Source organism: Symphodus melops (assembly GCF_947650265.1).
Source record: "Symphodus melops genome assembly, chromosome: 10".
In the NCBI taxonomy this organism is placed as follows: domain Eukaryota; kingdom Metazoa; phylum Chordata; class Actinopteri; order Labriformes; family Labridae; genus Symphodus; species Symphodus melops.
The window spans coordinates 3,709,713-3,736,996 of record NC_136700.1 but is presented as its reverse complement, the minus strand read 5'-3'; the positions used below and the strand labels follow the sequence as shown (position 1 = coordinate 3,736,996).

General features: G+C 44.0%; 1 protein-coding gene across 5 annotated transcripts in view; it reads right to left on the bottom strand.

Annotated features, from left to right (window-relative positions):
• The window catches only part of arhgap42b (Rho GTPase activating protein 42b), a 58,605-nt gene extending 32,114 nt beyond the window's left edge, over positions 1 to 26,491 (bottom strand). For all 5 annotated transcript variants that reach the window (XM_079354179.1, XM_079354180.1, XM_079354181.1 and 2 more), the window contains exons 1-3: positions 26,178 to 26,491; positions 7,949 to 8,044; positions 4,405 to 4,466 (exon numbers count right to left, since the gene is read on the bottom strand). In XM_079354179.1, the coding sequence (XP_079210305.1) occupies positions 4,405 to 4,466; positions 7,949 to 8,044; positions 26,178 to 26,331 (312 nt within the window). In that variant the 5' untranslated portion in view covers positions 26,332 to 26,491. The remainder of the gene's footprint in view (positions 1 to 4,404; positions 4,467 to 7,948; positions 8,045 to 26,177) is intronic.
• Between the last annotated feature and the right edge of the window lie 793 nt (positions 26,492 to 27,284).

Here is a 27,284-nt window from a genome sequence, read left to right as displayed (position 1 = left end):
CTGTTAACAAGCTCCAGAGATCGTTCTCATCATCGTTTGGAGGGCCGAAAAAGTTCTACCTTGTGTTTGACTTTTACAATTAGCTGCGTGAAATAATGAAGTTTGACAAAAATGTTGTTCAATGTTTATTTTGTTTCACAGCAGCAGGCGAACATCTGGACAGAGAAGTTTAACTCTTTAATGTCTCCTCTCCTGCTGAGTTGAGTTTTTGAGCTTCGACAACATTAAAAAGTGTCTGAACTATGATGAAGATCCACGAGTGCCTCTGTGCTACTGTTGAGAAAACCAGCCATGAGTCAGTTAATAAATAGAGAGGCATGATGCATGGTGAAGTCAAATACTCGCCAACATTGATACCCAGAGCCTGAAAACGAGTACAGCACCGACTGAAGTTTAGGATGTTTTACACCCTAAAGTGAGCCTGAGCAGGTCCAGGTCAGGTGCAGCGAAAAGAAAAAGATGACTTTAACATTTAAAGAAAAGCAGAGTTTGAGTCTGATCTTCTGGGAATAAATATTTCACAGTGCTGTTTTCTCTTCATGGGGATTTTAAAACAATATGTTAACATATGACGTCCGTTACATTGCCTGTATTTGTATCCCAAGAGATTTAAGAAGGTGTATACGCCGTGTGTACAGAACAAGCTTGTCTCCCAGGATCCTGAATGTTACAATCATCAAACAGCTCAGAGTGCACAGCTCTGTGTTCCTGTCATGTTTCTGTGGCCTGAAAAAACAGAAGAAACAAACACAGATGATGCAAAGAGGATGCTTCAGGAGCACGTCGAGCGGGGTGCAGTTGTACGAGGGAGGGGTCATTTCTGCGCATCGACTAGATTTTAAATCAGCTGAATGAAACGTTCCCTTTCTGTAGCCTGAGACGAGTGAGAGCAGCTTTGATTGATGACGTTTCTTTCCATTACTTTGCAATTGTGCTTTTTTTTTTTTGGTTGTATTACATTTTTCCTCCTACTCAGCTGCGCTCTGCTTGTAATGTGTTATTCAGTCCAGCCGTGACTCTGCTTGTCATCTTGATTTGTTTTTTTTTGTCTCATTGCTCATTTTGAAATTAGATGCTTTCTTTAAGAGACAAATAACCTGCAAACACCTGCATGAATATGCAAATGCTTTCTGTGCTGATAGCTGGTGCATACAGATGCTGTAAACACATCAAGCTGTAGAGAAGCTTCTCCCTGCGTGAGTCCGCCGGCTACGTGACTCCTAACTGTACTGAATTCTCCTCAAAGACTTGTTCCCTGTCACGTACGCTGACGTGTCCACATGTGCTCTGATCCTCCTCGACAGTCATCAGACGAGCACCAGGACAGTCACAACTATGTGACCGAGTCCAGTTAGAGGTACGATGCCAGTGACAAGCCGACCGGCCCTGTGGCACACTCACTTTATTCTGAGAGTTCTAAACATCCTGTTTTTCAACCCAGGAAGATCGGATGAACATGTTTGGATGGAAAATGTTTTTTTTCTTCTTTAATGGCTGCTATCTTTCACTTTATTCTAATCTGTGTGAATCATAACTGCCTGGTCAGCTAGCTCTCCCTCACATTCAGTATTGTGCAGCACAGGATGTGATTTGTACAGTCAACGTGACAGTGACTGAACCGGAGAGGCATAACCAGCAAATACCAACAACAACAACAAGAACAACAACAAGAACAACAACAATAACAAGAACAACAACAACAATCACATCCCCAGTTATAAAGTCTCAGCTTTCTTCGGTTAAATCTCCGGCTCTCTCTTCTCTGTGAGACTGACCAATGTGTTCATTCAATCGACTACATGTACCATCAACATTGATTGGCTTTTCTACTAAATGGGAGCTCCCTCATTGGTTAGGAGAATCATGCCATCTTAAACACTATTATTACCCAGCTGTGAGAACAGGCTTCACATGAGGATTTTATTCTCTCTATACCAGCGATTCTCCTCTGTTCGATGAATGACTGCATTCGTTCAATAAAGAGGGACATTCACTTACAGCGGGATGTAAGGGGACAGGGTTAACATGTTGAGCATGCACTTAGCGACGTGGAGAAGCCCCATCAGTAACTGTTAATTTGTGCATCCGTGACTGACGAACATGTGAACCAATCTTCACCAGAACTGAGTTCATTTGTCCACTTACAAACAAAGTGAGAAGGTAAGGTTTTCCATAACATCCATTTCATTAAGTCCATCCTCCCACTGATATAACTGTTGTTCTCCCAACGGAAATACAGCAGCAGACACGCAGGGGGATGCAGAGGAGGAAAGAAGCGTCGAGGGAGCAGAGTGGGACCGAGACGCTGGAGTCTTATGGAGAGGGGGTTTTAAGATGGATGAGCTAACGGCGTTAGCCAGGAGTCAGCGAGAGCATTGGGGAGCGCAGCTGATGTGCTTCACTGAGACGTGGCTGCATCAGGACGTTCTCGTCTCCCTGCCACGTAACGACGAGCGACGGCAACCACCTCATTTCCCCCTGTGATGAATAAAGTGATAAACGGATTCTGTTGTACGGCTCAGGATGCATTCAGTGTTTATTGTTTTCATACCAGCAGGTGTGAGGTTGCCAAATACATAAACATTAAAATGCCCGAGAGGAGGTCAACTTTCCTGAACCAGTAGCTCAAATCTCAGATTATTTTATGAATCAATATTACATCCAATGTTTGGGGGAGCTTTGACCCTGACTGCCTTCCTAACTCTCTTATTGTTGGTCTTACTTACGTTTGGACCTCTTCCTGTGTCTGCTATCATTTATTTGGGGTTGATAAAAGTCGTAACCAGACACTTCCATCCCCATGTGAGGGACATTTCTACACTTCAGTCGTATCCTCAATTTTCAGACCTGATGGAAAGGGATGAAGGGTTTTTAAACTCTCTCATTAATTTAAAAACTAATGACCTTGTCTCCTCTGGGACTTTTTTTTTTTTCAAGCTCTGCGTCACTCTACATTTTCCAGGAATCATCAGCTCAGCCTGACACAGGTGTTATAGGCAGAACATTATCAACAGCAATTACATCACTTTTTTTAAGGATCCAAGGGGGGGAAAAAAAGCGCTTCAGCGACTCTGCAGGCAATTTGAATTTATGAACGGTGACTTTGTGCTTGTCAAACTGATTAGGGCGACGCGATATCTCATAAAGCTACATGGCCTGCAAAGAGGTGACCCACGTCTTCAAAAGGGCAACTGTGTCCATCATAAACTGCAGCTGCACCCTGAATGTCAGGAGGAGGAGTCACATACATTTTACTCTTTATATTAACATCTACAGGAAGAGCCTGTGTTTTAACCGAGCGGCAACCTCTGGTCTTAAAAAAAAGAAGAAGGCTGCAGTGTGTTGAGTGTCCGCTTCAGGCTTCAGGCTCCAGGAACACAGGAAGTCACATTCACACAACTGGGCTGGGGTTCTTTTCTCAACGGCTCTGTTTAGATTTTATGAAAGATTTATTTTATCTGGGGATGTAAAGATTAATCGTGAGGCAGTTAAAAATCAATTCAATGGCTTCAAGGTTCGAATGGGTCTGAAAAACGCAGTAATATGGTCATCATGTTAAAGAGGTGAGAGGATAACAGACGAGACACGAGCTGTGTGTGAATATTACAACAAGAGAGAGAGGACTATACAAATAGCACAACCAACATGATGCAGTCAGAGTTTGATTCCAAAGTTCCTCTTTTCTGCATCAAACACTCCCCCCCCCCCCCCCCCCCCCCCCGACTGAAAAAGGCTCAATAAAAAGTTTGTAGTCTGCTCCTTCACAGAGGACAGAGACCTCATGAAGATGTCTCAGTTAGTTACAAAGTCTACGAAGGAAAAAGCTGCAGCCGATCTCATTTGCATATCAGACTTGGTAAATCACATGCTCAGCTCAAGTATGTGGTCTAAGGTAATTCCTGCCTTGAGGCAGCTTCAGTACCACCCACTACAGTGTCTCCTTTCACCAAACAAACGCTTAGCGCAGATCCCCTTTATTTCCTTCAGAGTTTTAAAAGTGAGGAAGTCTCGCTGTGAAATATGAAGCTGGCAAGTCAGAAAGTCAAAGAAGTCAAAAGACGAAGCCAGAGTCACTCAGAAGTGAAAGTATTACTCGCAAATAAGAACAACATCAACCTATGTTTCTGAAATAGGACCTCATTGCATTTTAACAGAGTTCCTCCTATGTCCATCCAGAGCTGGATAAGGTGTCAGGCTTGTGTACACATAAAGCAGAGGGGGGTGGGGGGGGGAGGTGAGAGGCCTGCAGATTCAATTCTCTTCACCAGATGACGACATCAATAAAGAATGCGCCACAGGAAAAAAAAACACGTGTTTGGTGAAGTGGTTAAGTGGTATAAGTGTGTTTGCTCTCTTTAGTCCAATGCATGTTCAAACTCGTCTCTAAAACGTTGTCATCCTTACCAAGCGTCTCCTTTCTTCTTCCATGGTGTTCAGCAGCTGAGAGAACTCTTTGAAGGACTGGGCTGAAACACAAACAGAGGCCGTTCCTTTAACACCGTGTTCAAGGTGAGACAGTGTTTGTTCGGTGCAGCAAAAAAACGCGGCATTCATCATGCACGATCCGTTCCCCCATTGTGCAAATGCGCGGTGATATACAGTGCTGTTCTTTTTTTCTGAAGAGGAAAAGAAGATAGTTTGACACAGTGGCTACGTCATTAAACATCAGATGTTGCCGTCATCTCACTCGCACTGTAGCTAGGTGCTAAAATGTTGAGCTTCCAGTGCAGCACATTTTAGAACCTAATAAAATCATGCAGCTGTCCAATTAAAACCAAGAATAGCAGTAAAAAAAACAATACTTCAATTAAATGGAACCCTGTGATTGCTTCCTTTTATTTTCTTCCCCTGCAAGGCTTTACACTATACTGTCACAATATAGGGGAGACTGATGTGTTCACACCATCTGGGCTGCACTTCAGTGGCTTCTATTACATTCTGCAGGGCCAGCTGAATTCAGCATACAATACGCCCAATCTTATCTGCCAGAAAAAAAAGGGCCTTGATAGCTTCACGGCTTCATTAAATAGGGGGCTAGATACAGCGTGGCCCCTGTTGGTCAGCCTCTGTCACCCTGTGTCCAACCATTTAGCAGCGGCGGGGTCGCTCTGCTTGCCAACACAGCAACATCATTATCAGCCTGACGGCCTGGCATGGGGAGCGATGCATCATCTTAGACACTTTGGTCCATTTACACACCAAAGCTTTTAAAGAGCAGGGAGCAATGATTTTGTGCCAGTGATCCTGCAGGCTGGCTGGCCTCCTATTAACGCCAACCACCCCCTTTATCAACAGCACAAACCTCTCAGGGGGTAAAGGGCACAGCTGGAGCCGTTGATGGGACAAGATTAGACTCCAAAGAAAGGAAATGGGAGTCAAAGCGAGGTTACGGCTTGCATATCATTCACTGGTAAATGGAGGAAAGGCAATAGACCTGATGAATCACTGAATAAAATCAAATATACTACCTCAAGGGTGGGTGAAGAAGGAAGATGAGCTTACAGGAATACATAGAGACATTCATTTTACATTTTCATTATCCTGGCTATAATAAGACTGTTCTATTGTTACGAGCTTTAATGTTGTCTTTTCTGCTTGAATTTGAACTTTTCAGGCAGAGAACTTATTTGACATGTTCCACCCCAGAGGGCCGCCACAGCTCCGAGGGACTGAAGGATTGACCTTCTGAGAGAAGGCCGTGGAACTTTTCTGAAAATTTAAATTTCTATAGCCACATCAATCTTTTGCCCCCATTGATTCCTAGATAACTGGCCTGCAGTGTGAATGTCACCGCAGGAAGTCATCGAGTAAAATCGATAAAGGTCAGGTGAACCTGTCTGGCAGCACATACAGGATCCTGGTGTTATGTGGGTAAGTTAGGAGCATCAAAGTGAGCGACACCAATACTGCATCAAGATGGAGGATGGCCTTCTCCAAGGGTCCAGGCATGTCACTCAGGAGGCTCACTTTCAGTGATGACCACATTGATTGAAGAGGCTGTTTCATTTTTTTTCCAGGAACAGAAATCATGCTCTTTTCTCTCTGAGATGGTGACAAAACACAGCAGACTAGAGCTCAGCAGCAGATCAACTTCACCACCTCTGTGCCAAGGACAAACAGTATTAGTGCTGAAGCTGAGAGAAATTACATTTCTGGTGTTACATTTCCCTCTATTTCAAAATTTGTTGTTATTTGATACATCATATAGTTACAGACACACCCACACTTTGTTTTAGCCCGGCGCCGTGGAGCGGAGAAAGACTGGGCTGAACGCACCATGATGCCACACTAAGAGGAAAAAAAAGCTCTGCGGATTATTTAAACCTATATCACAACCACTACAGCAGCAGCAGCGCCCTTCTCAAAAAGCATCCAACGGGCACTCGTTGTGGTTTTGTTTTTTCAAACAGCGAAACATCTGAAATAAGGTTGACAATACTTCAATAGTTCTCATTTCCACTATATTGTAAAATATATAACACAACACAACCTCTTTAATTCTGATGGACCAGTAGCACAAGTGCCAAAGATTGTAAGTACAAAGGAAAGAAATCAAATCAAAAATATTAAGTGAACTTCCAAACACTGCCTGAATGGTACAAATACGTCTGCAACATTAAACACAGTTTGTATTGTCGTCGTGTGCAGGAGATGGTTTGCAAACTGAAAGTGAGAAAGTTCCTGATACTGGGTATGAAGGACTTTTCTTTGTGGTTGTGTAACACTGTGAGTTTAGAATTCCTGTATGATGATAACCTGTAACTACGACGATTAAATCCTGACAGTCACATGACTTTATTTACTTTAGGACGCTGACATTGTTTTTAACGTTTTCTTTTCCTTCTAACTACTCAAAGCTTTTAATTCGATGTTTTTGACATCAATACAAAGTCAAACAAAGGCTCCGTCATTGAGGCGTAGGACGCAGCCACAGCTCTGGCTTCTACGAGGCCAGTGGTTTGCAGTTTTAATGTGAAGCAGGTCCAGCTACATAACAGCATGAACATCCACTGTTCAAACACTGCTGTCGATTGAAGTCCAGGGAAGAGGGCGCATCGCCTCAAATTAAAGTGTGCTTGATTCTAATGAGGCCTGGATTTGGGTGTGGATTTTGCCAATAAGCATAATTGCTCTCCTGCACTCTGCCGATCACACAACCGCCGCAGCTTTAGGAGAAAAAAGGGCAGGATGACTATTCATTATGCATTCAGATGAACATTACAGCCTCACGTAGAGGAGGTCGATACCCAGTCTAGCCCTCACAGATGGACAGTAATTCAGCAGTCTGCAGCTCCATGGAGCGAAGGACTCAAGCTGAGGATAATGAGCAGAGAGAAAAAAAAAAAAGGGGGGGCAAAGAAGAGGCCAGACTGGGAGTCCTGCCCATTAGAGGCAGGAAGGCCCTCTGCACAGCTGTTTTCATATTCCTGTTGGGGGCTAGGAGGTTCACACCTCCATTAATCTCTGACACTGATCACAATTAGTCCCTTTGATCTCTTATAGGATTAAAAAGAAACAAGGGAAGCATCATAAGCAAATCAATGGCATTCATTATACATGCAACACTGACAACTTTAAGATCTATACTTAAAGCCAAATCCCATTCCAAGGATTTGCAGTGTAAGGCTATTTTGTGTCTGAAAAGACTGCCCAGAGATGATGATGATAGCCATTCACTTTTCTTTTTAGCTGATGTTAAATTTCTCAAACACAATAGTATCACATTTTGAGCACTTCCCCTTAGCCTGAGGATATTAGCTCTTATGAAACGGTTAAGTACGACAGCCAATTGTGTTTAAGTATCACCCATGAGAACCCTCATGGAAATGTCAGGAAGGGTTCTGAGTGGGGTGACAGTGTGATTAATTGAGCAGAGCAGAGAGGACGGAAGATGAAAGACTGCCGAGTGAGAGATCTGCCCTCATGGGCCCGGCCAATCTGGACTCACCGATGTTCACCTCGTCATCTGTCTCCGCGTCACCTATGCACTCAAACTGGAACTCCTGCAGGGACTGGGAGAACTTCTGGACGGCAGCAGAGAGATCTGAAAAAAAAAAAAAAAAAAAAGAAGGAAGAGGGTTGGAGCATTAGAATAAAAATCATACAAATAGATCAGACAGGAAGAGACACGTTGATTCAATCTCTGAATGATCAGAATGTTCAGCTGTCAGTGTTGTCATCCAAAAACCATTCAGATAAGTGATGTGCGAGCAATCGAATAAATCTGAATTCATCTGGATGCTCCAGCATGTCGAGGTCGACTTTGCATCACAAATTGATTTATTTTTTTTATGGGGGTGTCGGATGGCCTAGCAGTTAAGTCACACACACCACATTCAGACACTATTAGACGTCATCGCAGTGGCTGTGGGTTCGAATCTCGACTCGGCCCTGTGCTGCACGTCATCCCCCAACCTCTCCTCCTACTGTTTCCTGTCTCTCTTCAGCTGAGAAAGGCCTACATATAACTTTGAAAAACAGCGTGTTCTTTGAGTACTGACAGGTTGGCAGCAGAGATGGTAAAAACTTTAAACTCAATCTTACATCACAGCTTATCAGAGCCAATAGTGTTTGTGTAGGTTTGGCTGGTTTCTCCATATATGGACTACTGTGGTACTTCTAGCATTATAACGTTGGCACAGTTGACCCGTTAAGTTTTCCAGTTGTAGTCACAGCCACAGCATGAAAGAGTCTTATTTAAAGAGAGTCCTGTTGGATGACTTCTGACAGCAGCACTGACTCAAAGCCCCCTCACATTCAAAGAAAGAATCCACTCTGTGGTCTTTGCAGGATCTATAATGACTTCATTACTTGTCCATTGATCATAAAACACAGATCTGTCCAGAGTAAATAAATCTACCTAACCTTTGTGTCAAAAATGATCAAGTGCACATACATAATGTAAAACCTCTGAAATGTTCCACCTTAGGAAATACTCACACTGACAACTAAACAAGTATAATGTTATTTTAATACAGGGCATTTGGTTTGTTTTTAACCAGAGACATTTCACAACCTCCAGAGACTCAGGCGTTGTTGTTTTTATTTCATTTTTGATGCAGAGAGAAAATGAGTCCTGCCTTTTATTCAAACCTTCACACCGGTCATGTTTCAGTGGAAGCTTTGTATCTCTTTGCTTTTTTTTTTTTTTTTTTTAAATTGCTGTTTTGCATTTTACCTTTTTTTTTTTAGGACTCATCAGAGAGGCCGGCTTAAGGTGCAAATTCAAATTACAGTGTTGATTGGATCGGATCTAGAGTCAGAAAAAGAAGCCAAATACAACACGTTGATTTAGCTCCCCTCTAACCTCCACCCTGCTCCAAGTCGACTTGTCTCATTCAGTTTGAATGTACACATTGGTCCACCTTTGACTAACCAGCAATAAGCCAGAAGTGTCCAAAGGTATTGCTCATTGTTTGAAGTGATGAGTCAACCTGTGTGATACAAGTCCATTCAATCCTCCCACCTCCTACACTCTATAGAAACAACCTTGTTCATCTTCCTGAAGCTTACTGGTTCAACTGAAGGCCCAAACTTTCCTCCGTGTACGGAGAAAACCAAAAAGACAACAAGCGCGCCCAAAAGGTCAGATATGTTGCGATGACCTGTGCATACCTCTGCACTCAGCGTGGACGACTTGAAAATATGTCACTGATGTCTTTTCTTCACATCGCACTTGATGTGTTTGGATGTTTTATAGAGGGAAGTTTGAAGAAATAAGATGTTTGTGCAGGATCTAAAGAATGGTAGAAGTGAATGAACCATCAGGTAAGGTCAAAGTACACGTGCTGAACGGATCACCTGTGGATGGAAGTGTTGAGGATATTCATTCCCTCCTTTAAAGAAAGAGAGAGAATAAAATCAGCCCCTCTGAAGTTGGAGGCCGAAGGGCTGATTCCCTTTTCTCACTATTTCATACATTTTACTTTGAAATGGCTGAAAGTCAGATAAAAGACGGTGAGTCCATTTTAACCACAGTCCAAGACAAGACAAAAGAAGACACCAACTCAATCAGGCTGAGGATCTTATTTACAATCAAATCAAACATGTTAGCAGATTGTGAATACAAGAGGAACAACGTGCACACAAACCTGCAACAGCTGACCATGTGCATCAGTCACTTCTTTGGTATGAAGCAACAGATGTCGTGCGTTTGGTCCATCAGTGACCTAAAGGCGAGTGTGTGGCTCTGCTGTGTGGCCGAGGCGATCAATGTTTACGAGTGCTCTTCAGAGTGGGACCAAGGCTTTTATATAGGTTTATAATTCAGCTGAATTCACATTAAAAGCACAAGTACATGGAGCTGTTCAAACACCCTGACATTCTGGTTGTCAGCCCACACAGTGGGAAACGCACTTTTTTTTTTTTCCTTCTTCTCCGATCCATTGTTGACAATGAGTCACTAATTGCTTCTCTGCCTCCTTCTTCTGTCACGTCTTTGCTTCAAAGAACAACGAGCGGACGCACACGTGCCTGTGAAGTTGGGAAATACACACAGATACATAGACTGCAGACTTTCAAACATGGCTTCCATTGTGACAGGGGACTCATTAATTACTGTCTGTAAAACATGAATCTAAACTGCAAAAAGTCATTAACACAAATTTGGATCACGTGCATGCACACATGCTTCTTCTGCTGGATGCTTCATCGGGCTGTGCAAAGAATGGAAACAGCAACGTGTTGCGATGCTCGTTTTCACATAACGACAACGGTTTTAACAGCTTTGAGTGAAAATGAAGTGAGCGGGACTTGTGTAAATACAGCTAAAAGTCATCATACAGAACCGAGACATCACTTTATGATGGTTTACACTCTGAGGTAACACACAGCTCGACTCGAATGAACGCGAAGGAGTCAGATCTGCGGGTCACGCAGACGATTCAGCCGCGTGGCGCCTCGTTAACGTTCGCGATCCACTTCGGCGGCCGTCACAGACGAGCACGCGGCGGAGACGTCGGCCCGTCTTGACGCTTTTCATTCAGTCGTGACGCGTGGAGGCTTCGCTTTGAGCTCTGCATGAAGGATACAGAAATGTCCCAATCACAGCAAAGTGATGATCAAAGCTGGAGTACAGGCAGAGACGGGGTAGGCACAGACGCCGTCACACACTTCCACTGATGACTGAGAGATCTTTGAACCTTTTATGCCCCGTGTTGCTGTGATCAGCATTGTATACCTGCAGGTTGGTCATTAATAAGTTCATGTTGGGTGGCCAGAGCTTGTTTGCTGCCATGGTCGTGAAACATATTATATTGTACGAGGATCTTATCATAGTTAAAAATGTTCCCATGAAGCGGAATGGAAACTTTGAATGAAGCAGTTTCTGTGTTCCTGCTAAATGGACTTGATCTTGTTTGGCGCTTTTTTAGTCTTCTGAGCCTTCACACTTCACTTCCTGGTATTTTACACTGAGCACCTTTCCCTCCTGCTGCTTCCTGTACACAACAGGATTGGATTGAAGCGACAGCTAAATCAACGTAGGAAGCAGCACCAACAGCAGTGTTGATATGTGTGGAACCGAAACCGAAAAGAAAAGCCAAACCGGAGCAGAAGACAATCCACGGACTCTGTTTGTTGTTTACAATAATTATTTATGATTCAAACCGAAAGCTGACAATAAGAATAACAAGCCCTCGACTCTTCAGTGCTCCTTTCCAGCTCATCTGCTGCTGCAAAATGGATTTTGTGTTGAAATACATACAGCTCATACTGTGACAACAATAGTTTATCCAACCGGCTTTTAAAGCCTGCCGAAATCAATACTTTCATCTCCACAGGAGCATCAATTATTTGGAAAGCCTGATGGAGGAGAAACAAGCGATAATTGTCAGTGAGTGCCGTTTGCTTGGACATACTATAGTTGTGTCGTCGTCCTCCGTCGGAGCAGCGTAACAGGACTTTGACTCAATGAGACGGACACCCTGAAAGGCTCTGGAGGACATCTCCTCCACCTCTGGAGTCTTTCTGACCTCTTGTTAATGTTGCTGAGTGGAGACTCAACGTGCCAGCGATGAGCTCCCGTCATTTCTGCTTGGAATCTCAAGCTGCTGATTTCCGGTCGATGCCGCCTGGACGAGCTCGCCGTTGCCATCGATGAGCGATGATCTTTTTGCTTCTGACATTTAGACGTAGCTGCGACCTGAAAAACGAAAGCTTTATCGCCCCTCTGCCTCCAAAATCCAAAGGTACACATGAAGAAGGCTTTGAAATGAAACGGTAAATGTTAAGTGAAGCTGGTTGATCACTTTCCGCTCTTCAACACGCTTCACACAGGCTGCTGTGTACAACGACCATCAGTGGAAACTAATTCCATTCAAACACATTCATACTCCGCCAACGAAGCAACAGGAGCAGCTCGGTGTTAAGTGTTCTTGCCCAAGGGCACATTGGACATGTAGCTGCAGAGACTGGGGATTTAACCCCTGACCTTCCTCTCGGGAAGGATAAGAGACGAGCGACTCCGCCCACTGAGCCAGTTTCACTCCAGCCTCATATCTGGTGAAACACACTGCTAAACCTAAACACCAACATGGGCAGGAATTATTCACAACAGAGCTGAAACAGGAAACGTGGGATTGTCCCCCCCCCCCCCCCCGGCCACCCCCCCATGCATTATTTACTGACTTAGGGAATCACCAGAAATAATTTGACCCTGTGCACTGCTGCAGAAAAATATTGCACCGACGAGTACAAAAGAAAGTAAGTGAGTTAAAGTGATCCCGAGTAACAGCGGTGAACGGGGAAGGGAAGCAACGAGGAGAAAGGAAGATAAATGAACGGCTGGATGTGTTTTTTTTAGGAAAGAAGTGAAGGCATAAAGAGTTCAGAACAGCGTGTTGCTGAATCAACAGTTGAACTGGAAACTGTGGGCAGTGACCGTCTGCTCCGAGGATGGCACACAGACAGAATGATTGTCAGTAAGTTGATCTGTACCTGCTTTTTGTCATGAATAAACGCTGCTCATCTAGTGACCAGCACTGATTTTTAGTGCTGGGTAAAATGATTCCAAACTCATGACTCTCCATTTGTCAGGTCAAAGGCAGCCTTATTACAATGATACAAATCAGAGGTCACAGCGAGTCTGATGCTGTACTGCTACATTACTTTCCACCTGAGCAGAAAGGAAGAGACAGAAAGAAGGAGGAACCTTCTTCAGGTGTAATGGGGGGGGGGGGGGGGCTTCATGGTTCCCCTGATAGTTGGACTCACTCCTCTACGTCTGCTCTGACAGAGGCAGGAGTGTGGCGGTGAAAGCGAGCTGTGCTGTTCAGAGGAGAGAAGGAGAAAAAAAAAAGGAAAGGAGCGTAACTTTGATAAGGTGTGAATCTGAGGATGCTATTTACCACATGAAGAGTCTCTCTGAAGTCAAAAGAAAGAGCTCATTTACACTCTATTTATACCAGCAGCACCTTAAAATAGCACCTTCTAATTTTATTACCCTCAGCACACGTCTCATCTTACCCTGCCTGGAGTATTTCTACCCCTATCTGAGTTTGACCTGCACTGATGCTCCCTCTCTCAGTCAAAAACAGACTGACCAATCGTCCTGGTGGACTGTCCTCCTGAGCAGCTTTTAATCAAAGAGGAGACCTCTGACCATCCAGCCAAGACACGGCTGGATGGAGCAGCTCCCCGAGTCAGCGCCCAGTGTGTGTGTGTGTGTGTGTGTGTGTGTGTGTGTGTGTGTGTGTGAGATGTGAGAGAGAGGACTATGGCTGTCAGTCTCCACACAGCAGAGCCCCCATGGGTGCACACTTTATCTCGTCTCCAGGGCAACCGCATACTACCTAATTCCATCACCTGACAAGCCCTGACAAAACACAGACGACGCTGCAGGGAAAGTCTGCCGTTTGGATGCACGCAGAGGAAGAGGTGCACGGACCGCCGCGAAATGAAAACTCAGGACATGCATGGATTTGACATCAGCGCGATGCAAGACTTCGTCCACGTCTGTGGACGTGTCCTAAAGTTTGGTAGAGCTGCAGAAGTCGACTAATCAAAGAGTCAAATCAAAAGCAGCATGAACTGCTAATGTGTTGGCTAAAAGCTGCAAACAATTGCAAAAAATTGTAAAAAATTAAAAAAAACTTGCTGCTTATTTTCTCATGTACAAAAACAATCCAGCCTGTTAGCTTGAGACCGTTCAGCTGCTGGGAAAATCGATTGTTTTTGAAGTTGTCTCTTTGGGTGGTGGGATATTGAGATGAGCATTTAAGGTACCTGAAAACAATAAGATCATTGATGTCAGTTATCATGAGTTGCAGCTCTTTTGTTTTCCTTGTATTTGTATAGCTTAAGCCTCTCTGTCAGACTTTTCTTCGATCCTCGTGCTGTTATCTTCAGGTGCAGCGATGCGTCGATATTGTCCACGACAGTCGACGACAACATTTGTTGGAGACCGATGTAATCGTTGATCGTTCGTCATGTTTCTTCGTGCTGTGCGTCTTCTCGAGCCGAGCGCTGAGGAGGATCTCAGCTGGACATGTTGGACGTCTCTTCAAAAATTGTCTTCAACATTCAACTTAGCAGTCCAGCAGTCCGTCAGAGTGGGGAAGCTTTCCCTTAGAACACGTCTCATCTCTTTATCTCACCGCTAGCAGCGAGCAAACACTTAGCATAAGAGCTACCAGGCTTCAAGCTCAAGACAAAACAGAAGCTCAGAAGACACATTAAGAAATGTGCAAAACCTTCTCTGATCATTGGAATCATCATTTTAGTGATCACAGTCGACCAGCATGAGTTGCAGCCCTGGTATCTGATAACACTGTGTTTCTTCAGCTAAATTTGTGATCTGTAAATGCTGTCAGTGTCAAACTCATTCCTGATATTCGATCAGAACGGTCCCATCTCGCGTCAGCTATTAGACGCGTCATACTACCTAATTCCATTTAGCAGCATTTCTTTTTTTTAAGTGTGTGCAAAGTTTCCAAGTAAGTTGGATCATCGGTTTTGAAACGTGTTAATGTGACACCACGAGTCAATGTCTGAGCCATCACCTCGCTGGGAGAGACTAATTGGACTAACAAAGCGCAGAGCATAGAGCTGAAAATAAACCTCGAGCGAGGGCAGGACAAAGTGTTAGAAGAGGGAAATAGGGAGACGCAAGTGTCAATGATGAAATTCTTTAGAAGGCAGAGGCTGCTAATGTTCAGTTACAGTTTAATCGTGGCGTTTCTTTTAAACTATTATTGAAGCAAGACAAAGAAATAAATGCATGCCATTTATTTTTTCTGTCATTTAAACATGTTAACACGTCTTTTATTGTCTCCTCCTAACTGCAGCCTGCAGCGCGTCACACTGGGGCTCCTGGATTCGCACATTCCTTTCAAAAGGGGTTAAATTCAGACGCCGTCACAACCACCGCAATTTTTGCCCGTCTTGGTAAATCACGTTGCGTGTACTAACTTAACTTCTTTGCATTTTCTCCTCCCAGTATTTTGCACGCTGAGGCAGAAACGCCTCGTTTTGCAAATTCATTAAGGCAAACGTACTGTTTGGACAATACGAGTTGTTTTGCTCATATCAAAGAGCAATCCTCACTGCACGCCCGAGACTTAGCCAATGAGTGGCTTGATTTAGTTGATTTTTTTTCTGACTGTTTCTTTGAAATGTAATCTTTGTAATCTGAAAAAAAAATCAGATTACATAATTTACATAAGCAAAACTACATTTCTGTTGGGCAGTGGGCCCATCAGAGAATAAACCTTCATAGAGGCAAATAAGGTGGTGAACAAAGACATCTGGAATGACCTACACAAGATCAGATAGCACATTTTTTCATACATGCAAACGTTTAGTAAATCAGGCCCAAGGTTATAAAATATACACTCTTGCTGACTGAGGCTGCAACATGCCTCGACATGTGCAGCCCTCGTGTGTTGTCTGTGACCGACATGCTCCGCACAGCGCTGATTACCCAACAGCATCCTGGTTGTGCATTTTTACTCCTCGCATTGTTCGTAGGGCTTTTAATGAAGTACTTTAACGCTAATGAGTGCACGAAGGCTTTTAAAACCTTGAGTCACTGCATAAATGTGCTCCATTAAAAAGCAACTATCTGCACAATAAAGCATTCAGCCTTTTTTTTGCTGAACAGCTACGTATTTACACTTTCCGTCAAATGGCTCCGAGTGCTGTCAAGGTAATTTCTGTTTAGCATTTACCAGACTTTAGCACACGTCTTTGTCTTTCATTGAGGAGAACAAACGGAAAACAACAGCGTAGCCGGGATGCTCTTCTTTCGTACGTACGGACTGTCTGTCTGCACACGAGCACGCTGGTGAGAACCAGCAGCTACTTCCTGTGTTCAGCGAGACGCAGCGCATTTCACATGAGAAGGCGTTCAAGGCTTCTATGCACCCAGCTTAACGAGAGCTGAGGCGATGTCTTTGATGCACCAGTGGGGTGCACGGTGCCACTTTGATTCCATTTGGAGGGATTGTAACACGGAAGCGGCCCCACAGGTAAGGCCCCTTCAGCCTGCTCGCTGTAACATTCAGCTGTCAGTCGCCCAGCAGGAGAGAGAGAGAGAGAGAGAGAGAGAGAAGAGCTGCGTGAGGAGAGCCGAGCACACTGGCTTGCTGTACTCCTGCAGCATACTGAACGTTTCCCACAGCAGACCTCTGCATGAAACAAAAAGCCCTATCTAATGAGTGGCAGCAGGCTGTAACTTTAAGTAGCAGTTGGTCAACCTCCGGACTCATTTTTGAGGAGAGAGGTCTTAAAACTGCTGAATTAAACATGAAGGGAAGAGACGAACAGAGAGAACACTGTCTCTGGGCTAAAGTCATATTCCGTATACTCTACTATTCAAATGCATGTTGACCAACACTTCCTTTAAAACTCAAGTAAGAAAGTTCGCCGTGGTGTCAGAGTCCATCCACGACTGATATTCAAGAGAAGAAGAAGAAGAAGAAGAAGAAGAACATCCATTACAGTGTACTTACACCCATTGGATGCGAGTGCGGAGGCGGGCCAAACTTTTTTGACAACTTAACCACGGACTTCAGCAGCACCAGAAGTGTTACTAACGCACACACACACACACACACACAAACACACACACACATTCAGGAGTGGCATTTATCCACCCTTCACTCCATTAATCACGTCTCCTTTACATTCTGTGTGTTTCTGATACTGAACGATACAAAAGAGCAGCAACGTTTCGATCTTCTCCAGCTTCATCCTTTAAGGACATTAGAAAAGATGCATGTCCACATTGAAGTCACAATTCAAGCACAAAATGTATTCTTTAAAATGCAATGGTGGCTTTATAGTGACCAAAACAGTTGATTTAAACACAAGTCCCGCCTCTGTCAAAGCAAACAACCAATCATAGTACAGGATTCTCCCTCTAGCCCCCCTGTATGTGTGTGCTGACTGTCTGCTCCATTATTAAATCAATGACCTCAGTATGAACAACAAACAGGTTGCTGATGAGCTTCAGGATGAGAGAGATGCATTCGTCTCTGCTCACACTTCCCTGCAGAACACGTGAACGTCTCTGTCTGGTCTAAACGGTCGGAAAAACAAGCGTTGGAGAAGAAGGAGCCTGACCCTGAGCGTTTGATACGAGGCTGATGCAACGCCACAGCCAATTCTTAAACTCCAAAGAACAGGATCAGAGTTATTAGCTCTGCAATTCTGTGGGAATGAAAGAAGCCAGCCGGGCCGGCCTCCACCATTTATCACCCGGTCTGCAGCCTTTCGACGGAGTTGAGAGATTTTTTCCTTTCAGAAGACACTCTCACAGCACATCTGACACAAACTCTGACAGAGATGAACTCGCCTCTGAAGGGAGGAGAGCACAGAGAGGGGGAAAAAAAAACAGAGAAGCAGTTTCACTTGGATGTGTAATAATAGTTGGCACACCACTTCACAATAAGATTTTTACAGAACAGCTTTAATGTGTGTGTGTGTGTGGGGGGGGGGGGGGGCTGCTGTTCTTATCATGGCGCAAACAATTACCCAGAGAGACTCTTCAGAGGGAGACGACGGAAAAACAAAAGAGGGGTGCAGAACTGCCCCCCCCCCCCCGGTCCACGTGGAAATTCTTCATCTCTTACTTTCCGTTGGTTTGATAAAGTTTGCCTGAATGAGGCAGTCAGGAAATGTAACTTAGACATATGAACAACACACACACACACACACACACACACACACACCTATAAGACAACATCATGCTGCCATCTTCAGACCCTTACATTCTGAACCATAGCTTTCATCCTGATAATAAAGATATTAGATTTATATGTCACATTTCTGGTCAATGAGGCACTTTATCTACACTGAGCAGAAAAAGAGAAACGCACACACATATTCTCAAAAGTTCAACACTCAACACATCCAGCTGGAGAGGCGGAGAGATCTTTTGATGTTGTGGAGGTGCGACACTAACGCATCACTTTATTCTTCCCGGTCTGAAGGAGCCACAAAAGCAGCAGCGTGCGACGCCAGCCGACTGTTAACATGAAAATGGCGTGCTCCCTGACAATCACTCTGATTGGCAGTAGTAACAACGCTGGCGTCAGGACAGACCTCCATCCCGAGTCTAACACCTTTCCCTGCACAGTCTGAGCAGAAGCAGCTTTCACCACCACAGCGTCTAATCCTTGTTATCAGAAACCGTCCACACAAACAGCCGCGTCCCTCGCAGAGCCGCGATCACCGCTCAACAAGTCACTGAAACTCTGAACTGCTGTTTTTATCTCCATAACAAGAGCTGCAATTCATCACACGAGTCAAAGTGACTGCAATACATTCTACATGCTGTAATCCTGCAACACGCAGCCTGCTATACTGACTACACACACTGACTACACACTGCACATACACACACACTGCACACACTACACACACTGCACATACACACACACTGACTACACACTACACACACTGACTACACACTACACACACTGCACATACACACACACTGACTACACACTACACACACTGCACATACACACACACTGCACACACACACACACTGCACACACTACACACACTGCACATACACACACACTGCACATACACACACACTGACTACACACTACACACACTGACTACACACTACACACACTGACTACACACTACACACACTGCACATACACACACACTGCACACACTACACACACTGCACATACACACACACTGCACACACTACACACACTGCACATACACACACACTGCACATACACACACACTGCACATACACACACACTGACTACACACTACACACACTGACTACACACTACACACACTGACTACACACTACACACACTGACTACACACTACACACACTGCACATACACACACACTGACTACACACACACTGCACATACACACTGCACATACACACACACTGCACACACTACACACACTGCACATACACACACACTGCACACACACACACACTGCACATACACACACTGCACACACACACACACTGCACACACACTGCACATACACACACACACACACACACTGCACACACACTGCACATACACACACACTGCACACACTACACACACTGCACATACACACACACACACACACTGCACATACACACACACTGCACATACACACACACTGCACATACACACACACTGCACATACACACACACTGCACATACACACACACTGCACACACACACACACTGCACATACACACACACTGCACACACACACACTGCACATACACACACACACTGCACATACACACACACTGATTACACACACACTGACTACACACACACTGCACACACACACACTGCACACACACACACACTGCACATACACACACACTGCACACACACACACACACTGCACATGCACACACACTGACTACACACACTGCACATACACACACACTGACTACACACACACACACTGACTACACAATGACTACACACACACACACTGCACATACACACACACTGACTACACACTACACACACTGACTACACACACACTGCACATACACACACTGCATACACACACTGACTACACACACACTGCACATACACACACAAGTACTGACTACACACACACTGCAGATACAAAACACACACTGCACGTACACACACACAGTGACTACACGGACGGACCAAGCCCACACACTGCACTTACACACACACACACTGCACACTGCACAAACACACACACACACACAGCACATACACACACACTGACTACACACACACACACACTGCACATACAAACACTGACCACACACACACACACAGACTGAAGCATATGATGTCCGGCGGGCCCGTGCTATCAGAGGGAGGATGGGGGATGGTTTCAGTGTGTTTACAGGACACTTCCTGTGGCTGCGCCTGGGGAGCATCATCTGTCCTCAAACAAACAAACACTCAGACTTCTCTAATCTGGAAGGGCTTTAAAAATCTCCCGGCTTCTTCATGAAGTAGAATTTGACACTAAATATAGTCGTATTAAATTGCATAAATACAGAATTATGCAGGCACAGTTGGAGGAGGTAAAGATGCTGCTTACAGACTTGTTAAAAACAGTGATTTTTATAGAAGCAACACCCAAGTGTGTCAGCCTTTCATTATGGCTTGTATCTGAGGGAGAAGGCGCTGGTCTGGAGCTGCGTGGTGAACAGGCGTGACACACAGTGGCGAACATAATAATGTGCTGTCGTCTTGTTTAGACGGAGCTCATCTCAGAGTGCTTTTAAAAGCTTGTAAAAATTAAATGCTTTGCGGGGTTCACGAATCTTCTTCGAAAAGGCCTTCTTCGAAAAGGTGCCTGAATAGTGTGTGCAGAGACAGTGGGCACCTGGGGGAACTCTTTCACTTCAGCACAACATCTGAGCTCCAGGTCTGGAGAGAGGCAGTGATGAACAGCTTCCTGAAGAAAACACTCGACCAGCTGGAGCGACAAGCAGCCAACACAACGCTGGCTCTGCAGTGTAGAACAAATACTCACAAATGTGTGAAACGTTACATTTGATAGTTCTATGAAATGAATAATGGATAAAGTTTATCGATTCTCCCCCCAAAAAAGATAAATCATAAGAAGAATAGATTCATAGTTTGATTTTGATTCATGTTGAAACCCCCAACCACTAGAGGGCAGTGTTCAAATCTATAATCAACTATTTTAGTATTTCTGCTCCAACGTAACCACAACAGAAATGTATATTCATCATCCCTGTTGTTTTAATGATTGATATCATGGGAATGTACTGTAGCTTTTCAAAAAACTGCTTTCAGCGGTGTGTCGAGGAATCGATCCCAAATTTGTTGGCAGGGATTCGATGAGGAAGTGTTTGTTCAATTTCATCAGTCTGGACTTTTCCCGCATGCTTAAAAAAAAAACAATAATTCACCCAAACATGCAGTGCTGAGGATTTCTCCTGTTGTTGTGGTGTTGAAGGAGGGATCGATAGTGTTTGAGTTTTTTTTTTGTTTTTTTTTCTGGTGTCATGGCAACCCGACGTTACCGTACCAAAAAAAAACCCAAAAAGGTGTAGGAAACGGAGTGAAATAGGGTTCATTTCATCCTCCCTTTTGTCTGCGGCACTTGAGCGTGTATAAATAGGAGGATGAGTTAACACTGACGGACACTTTACCCAGCAGCCTCTGTCATCAGTGTGTGAATGTGGAGGTGTGACCGGCTGTGTAAAAACATGTCGAGCAGTCAGAAGACTAAACGTGCAGTACAAGCTTTACCATTTGGAGCATTAGCACACCTTTTCATTCAGAACTGATAGTTTCTATAATCATAGCATTCCCAACATAACACTCATCCGCACAGACACTTAATCCTAACACCTGCAAAGTGCTCGGTTACGCCAGTTTCCTGTCTTTACACAGCCAGAGTCGGCTCATTCTTTAACAACTGTCTGTGAATAATTAGTGAAGGACAAAATTCATCACCTGCAGTCTTACCCGAGGCAAAGCAAGTCTCCGAAGACACCGTCACTGCTCTGGAGCCACTTATGTGCCTTCAGTGCAAAGCGGTGTACAATGTTTTATATGTATTTAAATCGAGGCGCACAGCCTGTGGGTTTTAAGCAAAGTGTTGATGGTGCCACTTTGAGCAGCTTTTAACAAGACATGCCCACTAAATGTGGATCAGCAACCGTCACTGCGTAATCTGTTTTTAAAGACTAAAAGCTGACAAAACAAGCGGTTGTCCAAAAGGCGGGGTAAGCAACACACACACACACACACACATACACATTCATCAGTCAGCCGGTGAGAGTCAATGCGCTCTCTATCACTGTGGAGACGGAGAACAGTGGAACTCCCACAGGATGCACAGGTCAACACACAAAACCCAAAGGACTAAAAACTGACCGCCAATGACGTCTGCCGACCATCCAAGTTCTTACCATACAAACTGGTGAGCTCTGATCACTCCTGCCCACAAAGACCTTATCAGTGTTTTTAGTGTATTCAATGACAGGCTAGCAGAGGGATTTATACAAGGCAGGCTGGTTATTTACACCAGCTGTTAACAGCTGGTGCCAGCCGCAGATAGTAAGCTACAGCGTCTGCAGATAGATGAGACCAACACCCAGAACAAACAATCCGTACCAATAAAGGACTAGTCCACAAGCCTCCCCTTGAACACTACACTAAAGACTGTCTTTTTTTTTTAATGTTCACATTGTATAGAGAGCACAGGCTACATAAGTATAAGTTAAATTCCTTGTGTGTTAAACATAATCACCGGTGTTTGGCAGCTGCCTGTCCAACAGAAAACTAGCTAACTCTGCATGTGTTGGTAATTTAAGCCAACCTCATTTTGGAACCAGTTTTACCTGTGTGGCGTTTCACCTCACTATGGTTAAATTGTCTCCACTTTACTGGTTTAATCCAAATCGCTGAACTGCATCACCTCCTAAACTCATCTGTGCGCTGTGATTGGCCCGGCAGAAACACACCAGCCTCCGGCCCAGAAACATCCAGCATCAACCAAAACAACACAAAGGATCAAAATCAGAGTGGTGATTTAAAAAGCATTTCATTTTTGAAGGAAAAAGCTGCCAACTATCTTTACCAACAAGTGAGGAGTAACATGTACCCGACTAGACTCTGCACTTGCACGCTTCAGGACAGTAATCGATTTAAGATACTGCCGAGTGTAGTAACGTGTGATGAAACATTTCACTGCTCATTTCTGAACATGAAAGACAATCCACGCTTGATAACAGCATGTGCAGAACGATGAATCACAGCACAATATTCAATCCTGAAACATGAGATAATAACTATTAAAAAAGGGTCTATTAGAGGTCTTCCAGTAATGTCACCGCTGATGGTGGGTCATAAAGGGGTCGTAAACCTCTGTGGCATCCAGAGTTTAAGACCATCAATAATTTACCGCCGTCTCTCCTCTTCCTGTGCTCACACTCCGCCCCTGACTGAGACTCTTCAAGTGGGCTGCAGCTCGTCTTGACGAAGACAAACACAATCTTCCGACGCGCGGCGTAGCGGTGCTACATTTTTGGGTTCTGAAATGTGAGGGAATAAACATCGAGCTTCATCACTTGATGTTTTACATTCCTCTGTTTTACCTTTCTTGGAGTGGGGACATGTATTCAATAGGTCTTTAGATTCGCAGCTTCCTGTAACCATGAACTTATCAAAGGCAATCGAAGACTCAGCTCACCTTTCTAACGTGCATTCTGAAAACTGGGCGTAAAGGTCTCATTGGGTATTAAGCTGCATTGACCTTTGGCACCTTGCAAGTGAGTGTCCTAAATGCCATGAATAAAGCAGCGAGCAGGCTGTGTGTGTGTGTCCTCCTGTGGCGCCCTGCCCACTGACACAACAATATTTCTGCAGAAAAGCTACAAAATAGGTTTGGCCTTCAGCTGCCCTCCGAAGTGCTTCTCATCGTTTCTGTTGACATCGAGAGAACCCACAGAAACACGGAACAGAAACAGTGAAAACAACACCCACAAAGGCTCTCGACAAATCTCCAGATGCACTGAATGTCACTTTTCTACAGAGGCGTATCGCATTCACATGAAAAACTAGAAACCTGCTCTGTTCTTTGAACCAATGAGATGCAGGATCTTCAGAGGGCCAACGGAGGCTCTTATTTAAAGTAGCTAACATTCTCCATACTGTTGACTTCTTGTATTGCTCTTTGGGTCTGAAACAAGGGGTGATACTTGTGTGGTTAACATAGATGCTATTTTTATTAGTTTGTCCACTTTGCACACCTAACTTCGATCTTTGCAGTTCAGACTGAAACCCTTCTCTGGTCTGTCAGACTACATGCTTTATTAATAATAATGTGAGTAACCTAAAGACTGCATTCAACTGGACTGCCTGGTGATTAGAGAGACAAAACAACTGAATATAGTGCAACAGAGACACCGGTGCTGTGCTGGCAAATGAAAACACATCGTGACTGGTAATTTGGTGATAATAATCCCATTAATACAAGAACAACAGAGCAGGTTTTCATGTTCCCACGTGAATGCAAAATGCTTCCAAAGTTTTCTTAACCAATGTAAACGTATGTCATAGCAAACACTCATTATGTGTGACAGTTGTCCCATCAGTCTTCATCAAGCTCAACGTTCAAAAAGGCCGATTTGGTCTTACAGAGAAAATGGGGATATGTTTCTATTATTGAAATGTCTCATCAGTCCAAGTTAGAATTCCTCATTTTAAAATGTGTGGTATTGAAAAGTATGTAGGTTTTTTTTAAACTTACAATATCAATCTGTTTCCTCTTTTGGCTTAAAGCTGGCGGTGTATACACTTCATTATGCATCATTCTGTGTTGCCATCGAATCAATGAAAATGTCGACACCACATCCCACAGACATAACAGAGTAATAATGTGCTGCATGTAAAAACTAATGAGTTGTATCTGTCTGATATTCTACAAACTAGAAGAACTTTGATATTGCAACTTAGACCCCTGTTGAGAACTCATCTGTTGTATTTCAGCTTCAACGACAGACTCATTTCCTCGTTCGCCACAGCAACAAAAAGCAAACACATGTACAGTCGACGTCCTGGTAGGGGAAGAAGAGTGGAAGCACGAAGAGTGACGCTTTCTCACAGTAAAGGCTGACAGGACCACGCAGGGACGAATCATGAAAGAAGTAATGGGTTACTGCTGAGACTTTCCCATTCCATCCCAGACCAGCTCCTTTCCATATTTATCAGGCCCGTACTTCTAATATCTCTCCATTTCGCAGGCACACTTCTGACGGCAACAGACCAAACTCCCATCCCCACAGGGACACACAGCAGAACAGGAAGTGCAAACTTTAATGAGCGTGGTGGAATTTGAGAGGACAGTGACCCATGTCAAAGAGCTGAGACAGTCCCACAGCTCCCATTCATACACTTATTAAAAAATAGCCCGTTTTCATTAACTTTCGAGGGGTGACGTTAAAGCCTGAAGGTGAAAGCATCTCTCATGAATGGACTGAAGTTTATTCAGTCCAGCTCTGCCTCAATGTTCCTCACATGCCAGCATGAGGCTTTATGATCAGGTGTCATTAGAGTAAAGCAGTGGTGTCCAAACTTTTTTTCTTGCGGGCCAAAATTGTCACGTTAGAATTGCTCACGGGCCACAGGGTTTTTTTGTTTGATTGTTTTTTTTTTAAATATTGGAAGGAACTTTTTGTATTTTGACCTCTTCAAAAAATTATGTAAATACACAATAACTAATTGCAGTGGGAAACTGTTGTGTTCTAATTTTTTGTAAAGAATAGTCAGGCTTTTATAGGTATAAGAAAAACATAATGAAATATGCCATCTGATGAGGCCTGGGGCCAAAATCTTCTGATTCTTCGATTTGAAGTCAAGGGCCACAAAAAATCCACTCAAGGGCCACAAATGGCCCCCGGGCCGCACTTTGGACACCCCTGGAGTAAAGCCATTCCTATAATTGTTTTGACTCCGAGTCTGCAGACACAAAGGCAAACGACAGGATGCTTAAACAACCTCAAAGTAATGAAATGCGTGCAGTTGTTGTATTGGAAGCTTTTAGCAGGGGTATAAACGCTGACAACCCTCCTTGTTGAGACATGAAAGAGAGACAGGACCACTCTCACACTTTGGACTTCAATACGCGCTAATGAAGGCTCCCTCTAATTACGAGTCGCCTGTGGCTTTCAGGTAGTTACAGTTATGTCACGTGATCGGAGAAAGGAGCGCACTTACTCCTGAGCGCAGTGATGAGCATGTTTCCATCCTTGATGAGGTCTTTGATGAATTTGTTGGTCCGCTCGAGCTCGATCTCGTGACATTTGAGGCGCTCTCTGAAGTCCGGACTGTCCAGGAACGAGTCACTGAACTCCAAAGTGGGGAGTCCCATTGTACCCTCAACGACGAAAGACGTCCTGTCCAACTGTTCAACTGTGCGCACAGACCAACACAGTTTGCATCCCGCAGACCCGATGTAACACAGCCGTCTCCAAGTTTCTCCAAAAAAGTTTTCTCAGCCCGCTTACTTCCTCACTTCCGCTTTGATTTTCTCTAGGGGTTTTTTTTTTTTTTTTTTTCAGCTCCCCATCATAAACACTAGTGGTCGTGAGACTCCTGCTGGCAAGATGTGGAGGGCTTATAACAGTTTCGGTGGAACAACTCTGGGAGCCTTTTACTTAAAGATTACTGGACAGATTGCGTACGTCATCATATCGTGAAAATATAGCCTCTATGGTTCATGGTGCATCTGACAAAAAAAATATAAACAAACGGATATTATCTTGGTTAGTTCCTGGGAGACAGCATCTCCACAATGAGTTACAAATTATTGTTAGACGATGAATGAAAGCAGAGCTGCTCAGGATTATTTGAGTTCCTGGTGTCTCAGTTGTATACTGTGCACCTGTACATTTATACTTAACAAATAATCACAGACAATATAGCAAATATAAGAATATAAATTATGTTTTAAAAATACTATAGGGACACAAACCTTAATGCAAAATTGATGATGCTGCCAGCCAGTTCTGTTCTGAGTCACACTTTTAATTTTATCCAGCATCAATATGCTGTGTCCTTTTTTTAATGGAGATTTTCACAGCTAATTTAGACCTGCAACACCAGACTAGTGCAGGTATAATTTCATGACAAATTCTTTTTGTATCACATCCAAACTCTGCAACACAAACAGCTGAATCACGTAACAGGCTTTTGCACACATTTAACTCTTATTATTATTACTCTGAGCTGCACACTATATTACACTTTTTCATAATGTATTCCTTATCTTATTATTACACCCTCTGAGCTGTGACTCAGCCACATTTTAGGATTTTGGTTCCA